The 17,308-nt window shown below is 44.2% G+C and overlaps 1 protein-coding gene across 2 annotated transcripts in view; it reads right to left on the bottom strand.

The window, feature by feature from the left end:
- The window catches only part of JPH1 (junctophilin 1), a 156,420-nt gene extending 139,376 nt beyond the window's left edge, over nt 1-17,044 (bottom strand). For both annotated transcript variants that reach the window (XR_008844273.1, XM_056522169.1), the window contains exon 1: nt 16,336-17,044. Coding sequence is in view for 1 of the 2 variants with exons in the window: in XM_056522169.1 (XP_056378144.1) it covers nt 16,336-16,714 (379 nt within the window). In the remaining variant the exon portion in view is untranslated. The remainder of the gene's footprint in view (nt 1-16,335) is intronic.
- Nucleotides 17,045-17,308: the final 264 nt, after the last annotated feature.

The raw sequence follows: 17,308 nt of genomic DNA on the forward strand, positions 1-17,308 counted from the left end.
TTTTATAAGTCAAGCACCAATATAAACAACCAGGCTCAGATTCAGCTTGGGATTCTTGCAGCTTGAAATTCTATGTTTCAGTAAATCCTAATATTTGGATCTGCTTAGACCTATTCAACAAAGGAAATGTGGATTTACACACCAGAGTCATAAAAATTAATCTTGTAAAATATTCTGCATGAGCATATCCTGTACGCCCTAACCACCAGCACGCCCAAAATGCCTATAACCACCATTGTTATTGGTAGAATTAAGATATAGTTTTTTTTTTTTTTTTTACAGAATCCAGAATGCAATGGAATAACATGGATGTCCACACAATGCAAACCAGCAAGAATGGAGACCAAAGTGACATACTTTTGGCCTCCACCCCAGCGCTTACATTAAATGGAGCTTAAAGGCCATCTCTGGACGAAAATAACTTATCCCCTATCCACAGGATAGGGGATAAGTGTTTGATCACAGGGGGTTCGACCGCTGGGACCCTTCACGATCTCCTGCATGGGGCAACGGCTCTGCCGCGGCTCTCCCATGCAGGAGGCGTGCCGGCCGCAGCATGACGTTGCGGTCAACACGCCTCCTCCATGTAGTTCTATGGGAGAGACGGGGAGGCAGCGTTCATGCCTCTCTCATAGAACTGTATGGGGAGGGGACGGGGGAGGGCGTACTGTCGACCTCTGTAGGTCGATGCTACGCGTATTAGTGCTCTCACTGAGCACTAATGTGGGGGCCCCGTTCAGGAGATCACGGGGGGTCCAAGTGTTCGGACCCCCCATGATCAAACACTTATCCCCTATCCTGTGGATAGGGGATAAGTGTTAGAACGCTGCAGATGTCCTTTAAAGCAGTGTGGGAACACCTTTACAACCATATGAACATGTACATCTTGGGTAGACAACAGAAATTAAAGTGCATCTGTCACTTCATATATACAGGGATGTGGAATTCCCGACGCCCAGGATATGCAGTTCTGGGCAGGTGAACTTTTCTGACCCTTAGCCCGGTTTTGGGCAAGCAAGGCCGGACCTGACAAGCGTGAAGGTGCTCAGTGGAGTGCCCACTCCAAACTCTGCAGCCCCCAGCTGATTTCAGTAGCCGGGAGCCACCGCTAATAGCCAGCATATCGGTCATTGATAGAGCCTGGCTGGACTAGGCTCTATCAATGGAGCGCAGAGCACACAGATCAATGGAGTTCAATAGAACTCTACTGATCTGTATGAGGAATCTAATGATTCCTCCTAAAAGTCTAATAAGTGTAAAAAAAAAAAAGACACACATTAACCCTTTCCATGTTAAAAGTTCAAATCACCCCCTTTTCCTATATAAAAACATGTAAACATAATAATAAACATATTTAGTATCGCTGCATGCGTAATTGTACGAACTATTCAAATCTAACATTATGTATCCCATACGGTATATTACGTAAATATAAAAAAAAAAAATACCAAACCACAGAACTGCAATTTTTATAATATCCCAGAAAAAAAAAGTAAAAAAGCGATTAAAAAGTCAGATCAATACCAAAATGGTACCGATACAAAAAAACTGATTATGCCGCAAAAAATGAGCCCTCATACAGCCTGGTATGCGAAAAATTAAAAAAGCTACAGGGGTCAAAAAATGGCAATTGAAAATTTAAATTTTTTAATTTTTTATTTAACATTTGTAAAACATGACGGAAACTATACAAATCTGGTATTGCTGTAATCAGGCTGGCCTAAAGTATCAAAACAACATGAAAGCTCAACCACAAGGTAAATGGTGTCAATTTCACTTCACTGATTATATATATATTTTTTTGGGTTCGGAGAATATGTTATTGAAAAATTAAAAGGTATCATTATGGTAGATAGTTATGGCTATTATAGGGCGAGCAGGAAAAAATGAGAGCAAACAAGCGAAAATTGGCCGGGACAAGTGGATCGTCACTGTATATCAACCCAGGTATTGAACCCACACCAGGGTCCCTCATCTACATTACTACCTGGACCCTGCTGTTTAGCTTTCTACCCCATTTGCTGCAAGATCTCCATAGACCACAATGGGCCCATTGATTTCAATGGGCAAAAAAAATCACAATGTTATAGATCTAGCCCATTCATTCCTATACACCACCAATTGACCCTGGAGGCTGACGTCATACTCAGCCTCCAATGGCATTCAGACCCGGCAAACTTCAAATGTTTAATGGGTTAATGTATTCATGGAAATATGTATATATAAAGTACTGTATTCACACACTGTAACCCGGACCTGAGGAAGGAGGGAGACACATATAGATAGATGTATTAATGAGTATATATATATATATATATATATATATATATATATATATATATATATACCGTATATACTCGAGTATAAGCCGACCCGAGTATAAGCCGAGACCCCTAATTTCAACCCAAAATCCCAGGAAAAGTTATTGACTCGAGTATAAGCCTAGGGTGGGAAATACCTCATCCCCCCCTGTCATCATCCAGACCCGTCATTAACATCCTCATCATCCCCTTGTCATCATCCCACACATCCCCCCTTCATCATCCCCTTGTCATCATCCCACACATCCCCTTATCATCCCACACATCCCCCCTTCATCATCCCCTTGTCATCATCCCACACATCCCCTTATCCCACACATCCCCCCTTCATCATCCCCTTGTCATCATCCCACACATCCCCTTATCATCCCACACATCCCCCCTTCATCATCCCCTTGTCATCATCCCACACATCCCACACATCCCCCCTTCATCATCCCCTTGTAATCATCCCACACCCCCCCCCCCCTTCATCATCCCCACCCCCCTTCATCATCCCCACACCCCCCCCCTTCATCATCCTCTTCTCATCATTCGCCCTCAGTGGTCTTCAACCTGCGGACCTCCAGAGGTTTCAAAACTACAACTCCCAGCAAGCCCGGGCAGCCATCGGCTGTCCGGGCTTGCTGGGAGTTGTAGTTTTGAAACCTCCGGAGGTCCGCAGGTTGAAGACCACTGCGGCCTTCAACATCATCCAGCCCCCTCTCACCCCCTTTAGTTCTGAGTACTCACCTCCGCTCGGCGCTGGTCCGGTCCTGCAGGGCTGTCCGGTGAGGAGGTGGTCCGGTGAGGAGGTGGTCCACGCTGCTATCTTCACCGGGGGCGCCTCTTCTCCGCGCTTCCGGCCCGGAATAGAGCCGTTGCTTTAACAACGACGCATCTGCGTCGTTGTCAAGGCAACGTGACTATTCTGAGGCCGGGCCCGAAGCGCTTAGAAGAGGCCTCCCCGGTGAAGATAGCAGCCCGGACCACCTCCTCACCGGACAGCCCTGCAGGACCGGACCAGCGCCGAGCGGAGGTGAGTACTCAGAACTAAAGGGGGTGAGAGGGGGCTGGATGATGTTGAAGGGCGCAGTGGTCTTCAACCTGCGGACCTCCGGAGGTTTCAAAACTACAACTCCCAGCAAGCCCGGACAGCCGATGGCTGCCCTGGCTTGCTGGGAGTTGTAGTTTTGAAACCTCTGGAAGTCCGCAGGTTGAAGACCACTGCGGGTGGGGGAGTTCACTCGAGTATAAGCCGAGGGGGGTGTTTTCAGCACGAAAAATCGTGCTGAAAAACTCGGCTTATACTCGAGTATATACGGTATATATATATATATATATATATATATATATATATATATATATATATATATATATATATAATATTTTTTTTTTCATTTCTTTATCACCATTATTACTGAAACGATAGGAAAAAAAAGTGTTGAAAAGACTCATAAAAAATGTTTTAATAAATCTAAAACCTTGCTTAAAAATTTAATTGTACAAAAAAAAAAAAAATGTAAAATTACAAGTAAGAATTGCTTGAAAAAGATGAGGCAGGCAAAGAGCAAACAGCCAGAGAATTTATTCCGCTTTCTGAAACTTTATACATGCTTTGAAGTGTCAGGTTTTCTTCCCAGATAATTCACATGAATTTCAGAGTGGTTTTAGGAAAAGACGAGTGATTTTGGCTGAAATGTAGGGAACACGCCCCTTTTCCCAAAAACAACGCCCATTTTGTAGGGTTTTTTTTTTTCACTCTGAGTGATTCAGATTCTGTCGGGTTTTTTCTGTCGCACATTCTGTTGCACGTTCCATGAGACAGAATTTAGGCATAAAACCCGACAGAAAGAATCAGAATCAAGTAAATGAAGGCCAATGTGTTTTATAGTGTCCTGAGTGTCTCTAGTGTCAGAAGTGGAGCCCAGGGTCCGCTATGCCTCTTGTCCGATGTCATGCCCGATTCACCTGGAGATTGCCGCATATGGTTCACCTGTGTGGTTTGTCATTAGTATTAGGACACATGTGCGATGAGTCTGTATGTGATTCCCCACCTCTCAGGCTCACTGCTCATGTGCTGTAACAAGCCGGTACAAAGGCATGTAGCAGTGCGCTCCTCTCTCTCCTCTGTGTCTAGGAATCCGGGGCAGCCCCACAGACTTGCATTGTTAATCCGTTCAGACCACGTGACACAGAGCCAGGAGAGAAATTTGGTAAACCTGCACGTTCTTGTGATCAGTCGGGGTCTAAGCAGGGCTCAAGTCCTGCAGAAATGTGTGGGAACTGAGTTCCTGCACTTTTTCCACAGCAGGAAGACTGTTCCAATTAGCAGAAGTCCTGCAGGAACAGTCATTAAGTGGAAATCTTGGGTAAGTTCCCACACTTTTTTCCCAGGACTTGACCCCTGGGTCTAAGCACTGTGGGGGACATGTATCATTTTTTGTGTATGGTAGAAGCAGTTTACCCCTTTTCCTGAATTCTGAATCATAAATTGCGGGTAAATGTAGTAATCTCCTCAATCCACTCTTTGGAAAATAGAATCGATGATTTAGAGCATCTTGCTACGTTAAGTCCAAGATGGCTCATATTTGCGCAAAAAAACTGCTCTTGCGGCAACATTTTTGGTGTAAAGGAAAAGTACGCAGTTAATAAATCCATGCATACTATAGATGTCACTCCAAGGTACCCCGATTAGGCCACATCTGGAGGACATGCTCTACCAAAACGTGCGGGAAAAAAAATTTGCAAAAAAAGGGCTTGCGCTAAATTTTGCGCAAAAAAAATACACACAAAACAGGGGTAAAATCGTTGATACATGTCCCCCTCAATCTCTTTGACATATGTGTGAACCCTGCTCAAGTGTGGACCCTGCCCAAATGTGTGAACCCTGCTCAAGTGTGGACTGCAAAATCTGCATGTCTTCCACATGGATTTTAACCCCCTGAAATTGCAAAGCTTGAAATCTGATGCAATCTGCATCTAAGGCTGGGCTCACACAGTGTAAAATAAAATGTCAGTAAAACAGATATAAAGCGTCAGTTCTATTTATTTAATAATGTGCTGGTTATAAGGGCAGCTTCATACTGTACTAGCAGCAGATTCCAGGCTGGACAGATCCTTTCTCTGCCTCCATTATACAACAGATGCCACTTAATTCTAAAATTCTACATTTACAAATGACACTTGAAGACTCTTCGTATGTTTGGATTTTTACCAAATGAAGAAAGAGCTATTCCCATAGAAACCTTTCTACATGATCACAAGGATAGCGATGCAGCAATCTGCCCACACACATCAATCTTATCCAAGAACTCAAGTGTGCGCTCATCGCAAATATGTTCAATGAAAAACAGGTTTCAGGCATGACTGGCAGGAGACAAATGCCCTCGCGCTGCAGCCTCTATAGCAGGTGTTTCAGATATATATATATATATATATATATATATATATATATATATAGTGCTAATTCTTGATGTCATCTTGGCTCACACTTCATTATCCACACAATTGTTCTTCCGCCATTAGCTTACATTGCATTTAATCTCTTGCATGGCTCAGTGAATTCATTAAAGTTTATTATGTCTTGCTGAGATTCCGTCCCCAAACAGAGATCTTAGGGGCCGCCACTTTAAGAACATATTGCGTTTATTTACACACCCACTCCCATACCGCCCGCTTTATGTTGTCACACACATCACAGGAGATTTACACAAGTGAATGCACAGTAAAAGTGAGGAACTCATCACTAAACAAATAATCTGACTTGTTTCCTTTTGCTCTTCAGTTTTCACTGCAGGCTTTGTGTTTATTTCCCTCTCTGCTCCCTTATCTGCCATGTGAAGGCGAAGTTTTCACTTGGATTTTTTTCTGGCAGTTTTTGGAAAATTGCCACTGCAGTTTTTGAGCCAAAGTCAGAAGTGGATCCATGAGGGAGGAGAAGTGTAAGTCCTTCCTTTATATGTCATATTCCTTATGAATACATTTCTGGCTTTGGCTCAAAAACTGCAGTGGCAATTTTCTCAAAGTGAAAACTTAGCCGAACACTCCACTTCATCCCTACTGCTACATTTCCAACAAAAATTCAAGTTTAGAATAAAAAAAAAGGGGATCTGTCGCTTATTTTGTGCTTTTACTGGACTTCAACCCTAAATATCAAAAACTGTGGCATGCAAGTGACACACAGATTGGCAATCCTACAGTATGCCTTGTATTTCTGCTGATTGTGGTGTGATTTTTCTGAAGCAGCACAACCAGCTATGTGGAGGGGTTACCCCCAGTCTACAATATGGTGTCAAATGCTTTAAGAAGAAAATGTACCAGAAAAAAAAAATTCTTCTTTCTTTAAGGGCAAATTTTAAAGAGCATTTTATCTTAAAGTACAAGCCAGGTCATTTAGTAATGACACATAATGATGACACATGAAACAGCATAATAAGTGAAAGCATGTGACCATTTTACAGACCTTATCATGGCAGATAATTGTATGGGTAAAACAAGGATAAAACAGGCAAAATCCTATTTTTTTTTTTTGTATAGTTATTATAACAGAATGATGCACGAGAACATGTCTTGTTTGATATTTACTGTGTTGAACTGACATGGACCAGACAACCTTTTTTTCTTAAAATGTCCCCAGTCCAAAATAAATAAAATGATTTTCTATTTAATATAACACATCTTGAAAATCTAAATACATAAATTCTGTCCAGATGCTGTATCTGTTATAACTGTACTACATGTCATCCTTGTGATTCCATGTCCATGTGATCACATGACCCTTGGTCAGTATACTTGTGTGCACAAAGTTGGAATGTGCTAAGCTCGTATATTCTAAATTCTTCCTTACGTTATAAGACTGTGCGATTACAAAAATTTAGGCTGCGGATTCAGAGTCTTGGTGTTGGCAGTAAAGTGTCGACTCCATCTCCGTCTTTATAAGCCTAGTGATTTACATAATTCTGATGAAAGAAGATACCATTGTACTACAGTAACTTGGTTATAGTTATTATGAGTGGAATTCAAAGTTGGAGTCAGAGAATGAAAAAACAGAGGAGTCAGAGTCGAAAGTCTGTCTTACTGACTCCACATTTCTATAAAAAAAAAGATTAAAACATTTTAAATTCAAAAACTACATTTATTGGCATGTAAATATTTATAGATAGCCAGCCCTTCAAGAACTAAAGAAGCACTGAAAATAATTTACTAATATTAGTAGCACTTAACCCCTTCTCTAAAGATAGAATCCCAATGATCAGCTGCGAATCTGGAACTTGGAACCCACAGAGAACAGCTGTTGGCCAAGAAAAGCTTTGTTCACCAATACTACATAGATGATGGCAAACTCTGTAATACATACGGGGCCAGGTCTGTCATTATACTCTTTGACTTTTTCAAAGAGGAGGGTATCAAGTAGGGGAGCACTTCTATAAAGTTTACATGCCCTAAAAAGAGGTTATCTTTATGAAACTATTTCTTTATTATTTCTAGCAGGTTCTCGGACTTGTATAAAGTTTCACTTACTACAGGATAGAAATATTCATATTGAAGACTTATTCCAGCTAGAACAATGGGTCCGTTAACATGTAAATAGATACTTTTGTACACAAGCCCTAGTGAAACCTACAGGAGGAATTTTCATTCCATAAAAAGGCATCAGAAGCTCATATTGGATAACAAAATCCTGACCAGTATTAGTCAAAAATGGTTGCAAAAATGTTGACTGGAGACCTCTCATGAGCTTTATATTACCCAACAATTAACTTCTATTTCATGAAATTGTACAGAAGAACAGGAATATGAGAAGTGATTACAGTAATGTTAACCATTTATTGGAAGCACCATTAAGGCAAAAGTCTACTGTGTGTGCAACATTCTAAATCATTAGAACACGGAGGCCAAGTGAACACCTTCAACTTTTTGATATGTTTCTCAGACCATTTCTAGACATTTATTTCAGTGGTGCCAGGGCATCTGAAGGAGGCTATTGCCATTAGAAAATACTGCTGCTGTGAAGGCATATATCTGGTCTGTACAATGTTTAAGTAGGTGGAATATGTCAAAGTAACATCCACATGAATACCAGGACCCAAGGCTTCCCCGCACATCACTGCCCAGAGCATCTCACGGTCTTGACCGGCTTGTGTTCTTCCCATGTTACATTCTGGTGTTATCTCAGCCATCCACATGATGTAAAAGTAAAGGTGATTCAGGCCAGGTGTATGGTCCAGTTCTGAAGCCAACATGTCCATTATAGACACTTTTGGTGGTGGATACACAGCAAGATACAATGCATTAAGTGTAGGGATCGACCGATTATCAGTTTGGCCAATATTATCGGCCGATATTCATGATTGTGGACATTATCGGTATCGGCAATTACCTTGCCGATATGCCGATAATGCCCCGCCAGAGACTGCTGCCGCTGCTGCCCTATTGCCTCCTCCATCCCCGGTTTTATAATTACCTGTTCCTGGGGTCCGCGCTACTTCTGGCTCCTGCGACATCCTGCGCTATTGCTGTGCGCTGCGCAGCGCAATGACGAGTGACGTCCTCAACGTGACGTCACCGTCAGTGCGCACAGTGACAGCTCAGGACGCCACCAAAGCCAGAAGTAGCGCGGACCCCGGGAACAGGTAATTATAAAACAGGGGATGGGGGAGGCAATGGGGCAGCGGCGGTGGTGGTTGGACTAGGGAGGATCCCAGGACAGGCAGGGGGAGAGAAGCGGGCGGCGGCGACGGTTTCTGGCCCCGCAAAAGCCGCTGCAGTTCATTGATTTAAAGCGCCCGGGGGGGGGGGGGGCGGATTGGGGTTGGGGGAAATAGCCGATAATTTATACCGGAATATCGGTATAAATTATCGGCTATCGGCCCGAAAGGTCACAGATTATTGGTATCGGCCCTAAAAAAAATCAATATCGGTCGATCCCTAATTATGTGTACTGACACCTTCCTATCATAACCAAACTTTGGATCTGATAGACTAGCCTCCACTCCACCACCCTGTTGCCGGTTGATTAACAAGTTGTTCCTTCTTCCACTTATGGTAGGTACTAACTACTACATACCAGGAACGCTTACCAAGTCTTGTTGTTTAAAAATGGCCTTGTCAAATTCACTTAGGGGGATATTTATCAAAACTTGTGCAGAGGAAGACTGGTGTAGTTGCCCATAGCAACCAATCAGATTCCTTCTTTCATTTTTCACAGGCGTCTTTAAAAGTGAAAGAAGCGATCTGATTGGTTTCCATGGGCAATTCCACCACTCTTCCTCTACACAGGTTTTGATAAATTACCCTCTTAGTCGTTACACTTGCCCATTTTTCCTGCTTCCAACACATGGGTCCTGATTCATAGTGTATGGCAACATTTGTGCAATTTGTCTGCAACTTGTTGAAACCCAACTCAGTTACAGTTTTACTGTAGGTCCTGTTCACACTACAGAAATTCTGCATTTGATGCCACCTACATTTGATCATAATGAGATTATGCTGCATAGTTCACACGTCGGAAGTTCAGCTACGGCTGAATTGGATAATCTTTTGATCTCTCAGCAGAATTGGCCACAGAAGCTAATTTCTCAATGGGCCAATGACAAAAATGCATATTCTGGAGCATTGTATATGACACAGATCCAATGTAGAAATTAGTACATTTTTGTAGTGTGAACATACACTAAGAAAAACAAGTCGACAACAAGCCGCAAGCAGGTTACAGATCATTTATCAGACCCATGAGTCCTGTATGCTCCATTTGAACAAAGTGGTAGTCAGATATGTGCACTGCTGCAATGTTTAAAGGGGTACTCCACTGGCCAGCATTCGGAAGTAAATGTTCTGAATGCTGTTTTCGTGCTGCAGTGTCGGCCACGCCCCTCATGACATCACAGCCACGCCACCTCATTGCAGTCTATGGGAGGGGGCGTGACAGCCATCACGCCCCCTCCCATAGACTTGCAATGAGGAGGCATGGCCGTGATGTCATGATGGGCGTGGCCAACCCCCCAAAGCTCGAAAACAGCATTCGGAACATTTACTTCCCAACACTGGCCAGTGGAGTACCCCTTTAACTCTGTGGGCCTGACAAAAAACAGCCGAGCAGATCGGAGATAAGTGTTGCTGGTGGGAAAACTCTTTTAAAAGGTGTCACAATTTTAGCAACTTGTAGCATTTTTTTAAATGCTAAAACTTCCAATAAATTCTTCCAGCAAGTCTCAGGGTAACAACATATGCCACACGTGTTGACCTCCAATCAGTATCAGACTGTACAGAACAAAGTGCCCACCATTTGTAATAATTATGGTTGTAAAACCATAAGGTTTCACCACTGAATTCGCTCATTAAAAAAATAAAAATATTTTAAGACTACTTCTTTTGCGTGTAAAAAAAGCTTGCCAAAATACAGTGTGTGGAAATTTAGCGTGAATTCGTACACGGCAGATTTGTTGCAATCATTTCTCTGGCTGTCCAATGCATCTGAATGGGGCTTGCAGAAAACCATGTGCATGCTGCAAAAACAACCCCATTCAGATGAATGGACTCTCTGTTGTATAATCTGCCGCATGTGAATTTACCCTTAGGCGGCTTATATACCCCCACCTGCCCCTGCGCCTACCATAGAATCCATTATGCCATCTGATATAACCTGTGATTATATTAAAGTGCCCCCTAAGGGGGAGATTTATCAAATCCTGTCCAGAGGAAAAGTTACTGAGTTGCCCATAGCAACCAATCAGATCGCTTCTTTCATTTTTCACAGGCCTCTTTAAAAATGAAAGAAGCGATCTGATTGGTTGCTATGGGCAACTCAGTGACTTTTCCTCTGGACAGGATTTGATAAATCTCCCCCTAACACCCCAGATCTTTCAGCACAGAGAATCATGGACTTTTTTAGTATAGACTGTGAGCATCTATATCATGTATAATACACAGTGAGGGGAATTTATCAAACAATTTAGACGGCTTTTTTCGTCTAAATTTGTTGCAGGAAAAGTAGCAAGCTGGTCCCGTGAGACTTTTCCTGCAACATTTCATGTACACTGTTTAATTTTTATGACCACGAAGTAATTTGATTTAGTGGTCACTAATTTATCAAGTGCGACTTATCTGCGAAAAGTCGCAAAAAAGTCACGCGGACCAGACATAGATATAACAAGAAGAGAAAAGACTACGCCCCTCGATGGAACAGCACACCTGATATCAAAGAATAAACCATTAAAAAAAATCCAATACAACGTGATCCTTTATTGCACATAGAAGTATTACAAAAATAACAAGGACATACAATTAAAAAACACTTAAAGGGGTACTCCAGTGGTAAACATTTTTTTTTTTTTTCATCAACTGGTTCCAGAAAGTTAAACAGATTTGTAAATGACTTCTATTAAAAAATCTTTATACTTCCAGTACTTACCAGCTGCTGTATGCTACAGAAGGAATTCTTTACTTTTTGAATTTCTTTTTTGTGTAGTCCACAGTGCTCTCTGCTGACACCTCCGTCCGTGTCAGGAACTGTCCAGAGTAGCATAGGTTTGCTATGGGGATTTTCTCCTGCTCTGGACAGTTCCTGATACGGGCATCTGGTGTCAGCAGAGAGCGCTGTAGACAAGATAAAAAAAAGAAATTCAAAAAGAAAAGAATTTCCTCTGTAGCATACGGCTGCTAAAAAGTACTGGAAGGGGAAAGATTTTTTAATAGAAGTCATTTACAAATCTGTTTAACTTTCTGGCACCAGTTGATTAAAAAAAAAAATGTTTTCCACCGGAGTACCCTTTTAAAGGAAAACTGTCAGCTTGCTCCCCCCGCACTTACCAGCGTAGTGCGGGGGACGCTGATCAGTTTGATGCATACCATGCCCGGATCTGCCGTGCCGTTCGCCCATTATCATCTTTCTTGTTGATATGCAAATTAGCTGCTAACTGGCACGGGAGGGGTTACTGCTTTCATCTGGCACTGTGACGTAACCGCCGCCCGGCCCACAGCACCGCCCGGCTTATGAATATTCATGTTCTCCCTCATCATCTCCCTCTCCTCCCCCACTGATTTCAGGACTCCACTGCGCTGAAGCAGCTTCCGGGTGTAGAGAGGAATAAAAATGCAATATGCTGTAAAATGCAAAAATCTATAATTTCCCTAGAGGTTATGAGATGACAAAAATGCACCAAATCTCTGCCTATAGTAAAGAATACAAATATGTCACTGTTGCTATGGATAAAGACAAAAGAAATTGGTTATGCAAGCAAAACGCAGATGAGGTACGAGGTGACTAATCAATACTCGTCCTAGGTGGGTGCCCGCACTGAAGCACCACGCGTTCCGTCACTCAAATGGTGACTTCCTCAGGGGTAAAAGCAGATATAGAAGAAATCCCAGGGCAATTCAACCCTGCCCTATATTACTTTATGCGACAACTGCATTAAAGGGGTTATCCAGGAAAAAAAAAATTTTTTAAATATCAACTGACTCCAGAAAGTTAAACAGATTTGTAAATTACTTCTATTAAAAAATCTTAATCCTTTCAGTACTTATGAGCTGATGAAGTTAAGGTTGTTCTTTTCTGTCTAAGTCCTCTCTGATGACACCTGTCTTGGGAACCGCCCATTCTAGAAGCAAATCCCCACAGCAAACCTCTTCTAAACTGGGCGGTTCCCGAGACACGTGTCATCAGAGATAACTTAGACAGAAAAGAACAACTTAACTTCAGAAGCTCATAAGTACTGAAAGGATTGAGATTTTTCAATAGAAGTAATTTACAAATCTGATTAACTTTCTGGAGCCAGTTGATATATAAAAAAAAGTTTTTTCCTGGATAACCCCTTTAAAGTCCGTGCGACTTTTTATACAATTGTCGCACGGCCCGCCGCTGCTCTGAGAAATTTAACCAGAGCAGTTACACGGGCATTCATCAACGTCCGTGCGCCATTTGATAAATTTGGTGCACGGTCGCCACTTTCCCCGCAACTTTTTTTGATCTAAAGGGAACAAAAACCGAGTTCCCTTTTGATAAATGCCCCTAATAAATGGGACCACTTTCCCAGCGATCATCCCTGACTGTCTTATATCTCTGTACATACTGTACGTCTAAGCCAGTGTTTCCCAACCAGGGTGCCTCCAGGTGTTGCAAAACTACAACTCCCAGCATGCCTGGACAGCCGAAGGCTGTCCAGGCCTGCTGGGAGTTGTAGTTTTGCAAGGCTGTCCAGGCCTGCTGGGAGTTGTAGTTTTGCAACAGCTGGAGGCACCCTGGTTGGGAAACACTGGTCTAAGCGTTCCCATAAGCAGAAAGTGCTGCCCTCAGCTGTGCCGAGTCTACAGAAACATGATCACTAGCCACCTGCTCCCCCCCCCCCTCCGAAAAGAGCCCACAAAGACATCAAGTTTATTCTGGAAATTAACCCCCTCGCTGCCAGCTGGCAAGCTTCAGCGGTACAATGGGGCACACACGTAATCTGTCCTCGCCATCTACACGGTCATTTTCTATACATAATGTATGCTGTAGCCCCCAGAGGGCATGATGGGACTTGTAGTCCCGTAACAACTGGCAGTGTTCTAGTTCGGCATGTACAGAAGCAAGAAATAAACCCGGCGACAGGTGGCAGCTTTACTTGGCCGTCGGATCTGCGAGCATTTGCCATCTACTGAGCAGCAGGACACAATGGGTCATGAGTGGAGCGATGCCGCTCAATAGGATGAATCGGAGCTTTGTTGTGATCGCTGCTCATTACACCATTATATGGATATAGGAGACATGCTGGAATTTGTAGTCCAGTGCAAGCTGGAGCTTATTGCAGAGGAATAAACTGGCAGATTTTGGGCAGACTCGTCCGCTGTAGTTTTCCATTCAGCGCTGTCCAGCCTTGGGGCCGGGAAGCGATGTCATACGGATTGCGCCATATTTTGATAAACTTGGCGATTCCGCCACTCGCTCTCTAATTGTCATTCTTTCGACCCTGCATACATGTGCCCATGTAGGTGCCCAACTACTGTTACTGGCACCATCCTCGATATCTAAACATTTACTTTAGGCTGTCAGGGGGATGATGGGAGTTGTAGTTTGGCAACAGCTGGAGAGCCACAGGTTGGGGTATGGTGTCCAGCAGCATTGGACTCCAAACTGTAGTTTTTTACCTGCTGCGAAACTACAACTCCCAGCATGCCCGGACAGCCGTTGGCTGTCCGGGCATGCTGGGAGTTGTAGTTTCGAAAATGCTGGAGCGCCACAAGCTGCAGACCACTGTTCACACCACACAGCATAGTATATATGGCTTCAACTGGGCATAAAATCCACATTATCTACACCATTTCCAGAATGGCAACAACTGCGCCGAGCCACCCCCGGTACTTGTAATCGTACTCATACATGCCAATATCTTACCACACCCCCTTCTTAAAAAGCTTATTCTGGATTAGAGAAACCTGGCTGCTTTATTCCACTAGGAACAGCGCCACTCTTGTCCTCAGGTTGTGTGTGGTTCTGCAGCTCCGTTCCATTGAAGTGAATGAAGCCGAATTGTAATACCACAGACAACCGGTGGCGCTGATAAAAAAAAAATAATAATAATAAAAAAAATTAAAAAAATAAATAAAAATTTTAAAAACGGATTATGCCTTTTAGGGTAGTGACAATTTGTCATGGATCTGCAACAAAAATCCACAACATATCCTAATCATATCCTAAAGATGAAGTTGTGGCAGCTGGTTCTAACTATTTGGGAATACGGTGTCACAGTACCTGCTGCATTTATGAGCTTGGATTCTTTGGGGTCTGTTCACACATTCAGGTTTTTATTTGCATTTAATGAATACAAGGCAGGAATGGATTTGAAGAAGTATATGTGTCATCCATTTAGGATCTGTTCCTCGTTTTCGATTCAATAACTGCAATTAAAACCTGAATGTGTGAACACAGCCCTATCTATTGTAGACCTAATACCCTATACCAGGGCATGTTTGGATTTTTCATGCCAGGATAGATGATTGACTGGTAACCTGTGTAAAAATCAGAATGGGTGGCACAGGTGGCACTTGGATGTCTAGGGGATATTTTATTGAGCATAAAATGATGCTGGGTTCTAAGTATTGACCAGATATGCCATGCCTATGCCCCCTCCACCCAACTGAGCTGGGTTCTAATTATTTACCAGTTATGCCATGCCTATGCCAGCCCTCCCAACTGAGTTAGATACATTTAGTGCAATTTATATATATATATATATATATATAGATATATATATATATATATATATGTGTGTGTATATCAAGGTGGTACAACAATAGGGCACACACTGGCAGGATGGTTCACATGTTTTGCTAAACAACATGTTAGTGAACGCAAACTGGCAATAAAGGGCATAGCACAAGTGTGCCACCCTGCACTGTAGTTATAGACAAGTCAAGTCACTGGAGTTACTTATGGTGTAAAATATTCATCAAGGTGCTAGAGCAACATGGCACACACCAGCAGGATGGTTCACTTGGTTTGCTGAGCATCATGTCAGTGAATGTAACTTCACAATGTAGGGCATAGCATCTATGTGCCACCCTGCATAGCTGTGTTGGTGCATAAAATGATGCCAGGCTGTAGTTATACACAAGTTATGGCAGATGAGTTTCATGTAATACAAAAGCATTTATCAAGGTGGTACAGCAGCATGGCACACACCAGGAGGATGGGCACATGTCTTGCTATGAATGCAGCCTGGCAGTAAGGGGGCACAGCAAAGCCCTATGGGTGCACACAATGATGCCAGGCTGTAATTTATAAACAAGTTAATATAGTTCAGGTAAGTGTTTCCCAACCAGGGTGCCTTCAGCTGTTGCAAAACTACCACTCCTAGCATGCCCGGACAGCCGAAGGCAACAGCTGGAGGCACCCTGGTTGGGAAACACTGGTTCAGGTATTTCTCACAGCCTGTCAGTAGTGGGCACAGCACACATGTCCCCCCGCTCTGTGGTGCCCCCTGACCGGCACACATGAAGTAGACAGGACGGTGAATACTCCAGAAGTTGTGAAGCCGGGCACAGCGGGCACACTCACCTCCGTCTCCATACGTCTCGATGCCGTAGCCGTCCTGCAGCCCGTTGCTCCAGGTGCCCTCGTACCTGGCCGGGGTGCACAGACTCTGTCGGACCCCGTAGCGCCCCTTGAAGCCATGGGACCACTCTCCCCGGTACATCCACCTGCCCTTGGTCTCCACTCCCAGCCCGTGCCTCTTGCCCTGAGCCCAGTAGCCCAGGTAGGTGTTACCACTGGGCCAGGTGTACACGCCGACTACCTCGAAGCCATGGGACCAGGAGCCCGCGTACTCCCCCTGCCCCTTGGGCCCCGTGCAAATGCCGTGCCCGTGCGCCTTGCCATCCTCCCAGCCGCCGCAGTAGGTGCCGCCATCGTCGAAGTCAAAACGTCCGCCCGTCATTCAGGGGAGCTGAGGAGAGCGGGAGCTAGTGACTGTGTCCCGGCGGCGGCATGCACCCTCTCCTGTGCCATACACCCTGCTCCGGGCGCGGCATCTACACCCCCTGCATCCCACTCACAGCTGCCAACACCCGGCCAATCCCCGGTCGAGCCCGCCGCATCATCCGCCGCCGCCCCGCCCCCGGCACGCCTCCTCCTCATCACCGGTACTAGCTCCGGGTCCGAAACCGGGATGGGGAAACCTCGGAGGGAGAAGCGCCCCCTGTCCGCGGGGGACAGACACACAAGTCGCACTGCCCACCATACTGGGCACACAAGGAGTCAAACTGCCCTCATGACTGACAACTATCTTGTGCCCACAAGTCCAAGCCACACTGCCCTCATGACCGGCAACTACCCTGTGCTCACAAGTCCAAGCCACCCTGCCCTCATGACTGACAACTACCCTGTGCCCACAAGTACAAGCCACCCTGCCCTCATGACCGGCAACTACCCTGTGCCCACAAGTACAAGCCACCCTGCCCTCATGACTGACAACTACCCTGTGCCCACAAGTACAAGCCACCCTGCCCTCATGACCGGCAACTACCCTGTG

Source organism: Hyla sarda, chromosome 5 (assembly GCF_029499605.1).
Source record: "Hyla sarda isolate aHylSar1 chromosome 5, aHylSar1.hap1, whole genome shotgun sequence".
In the NCBI taxonomy this organism is placed as follows: Eukaryota; Metazoa; Chordata; class Amphibia; order Anura; family Hylidae; genus Hyla; species Hyla sarda.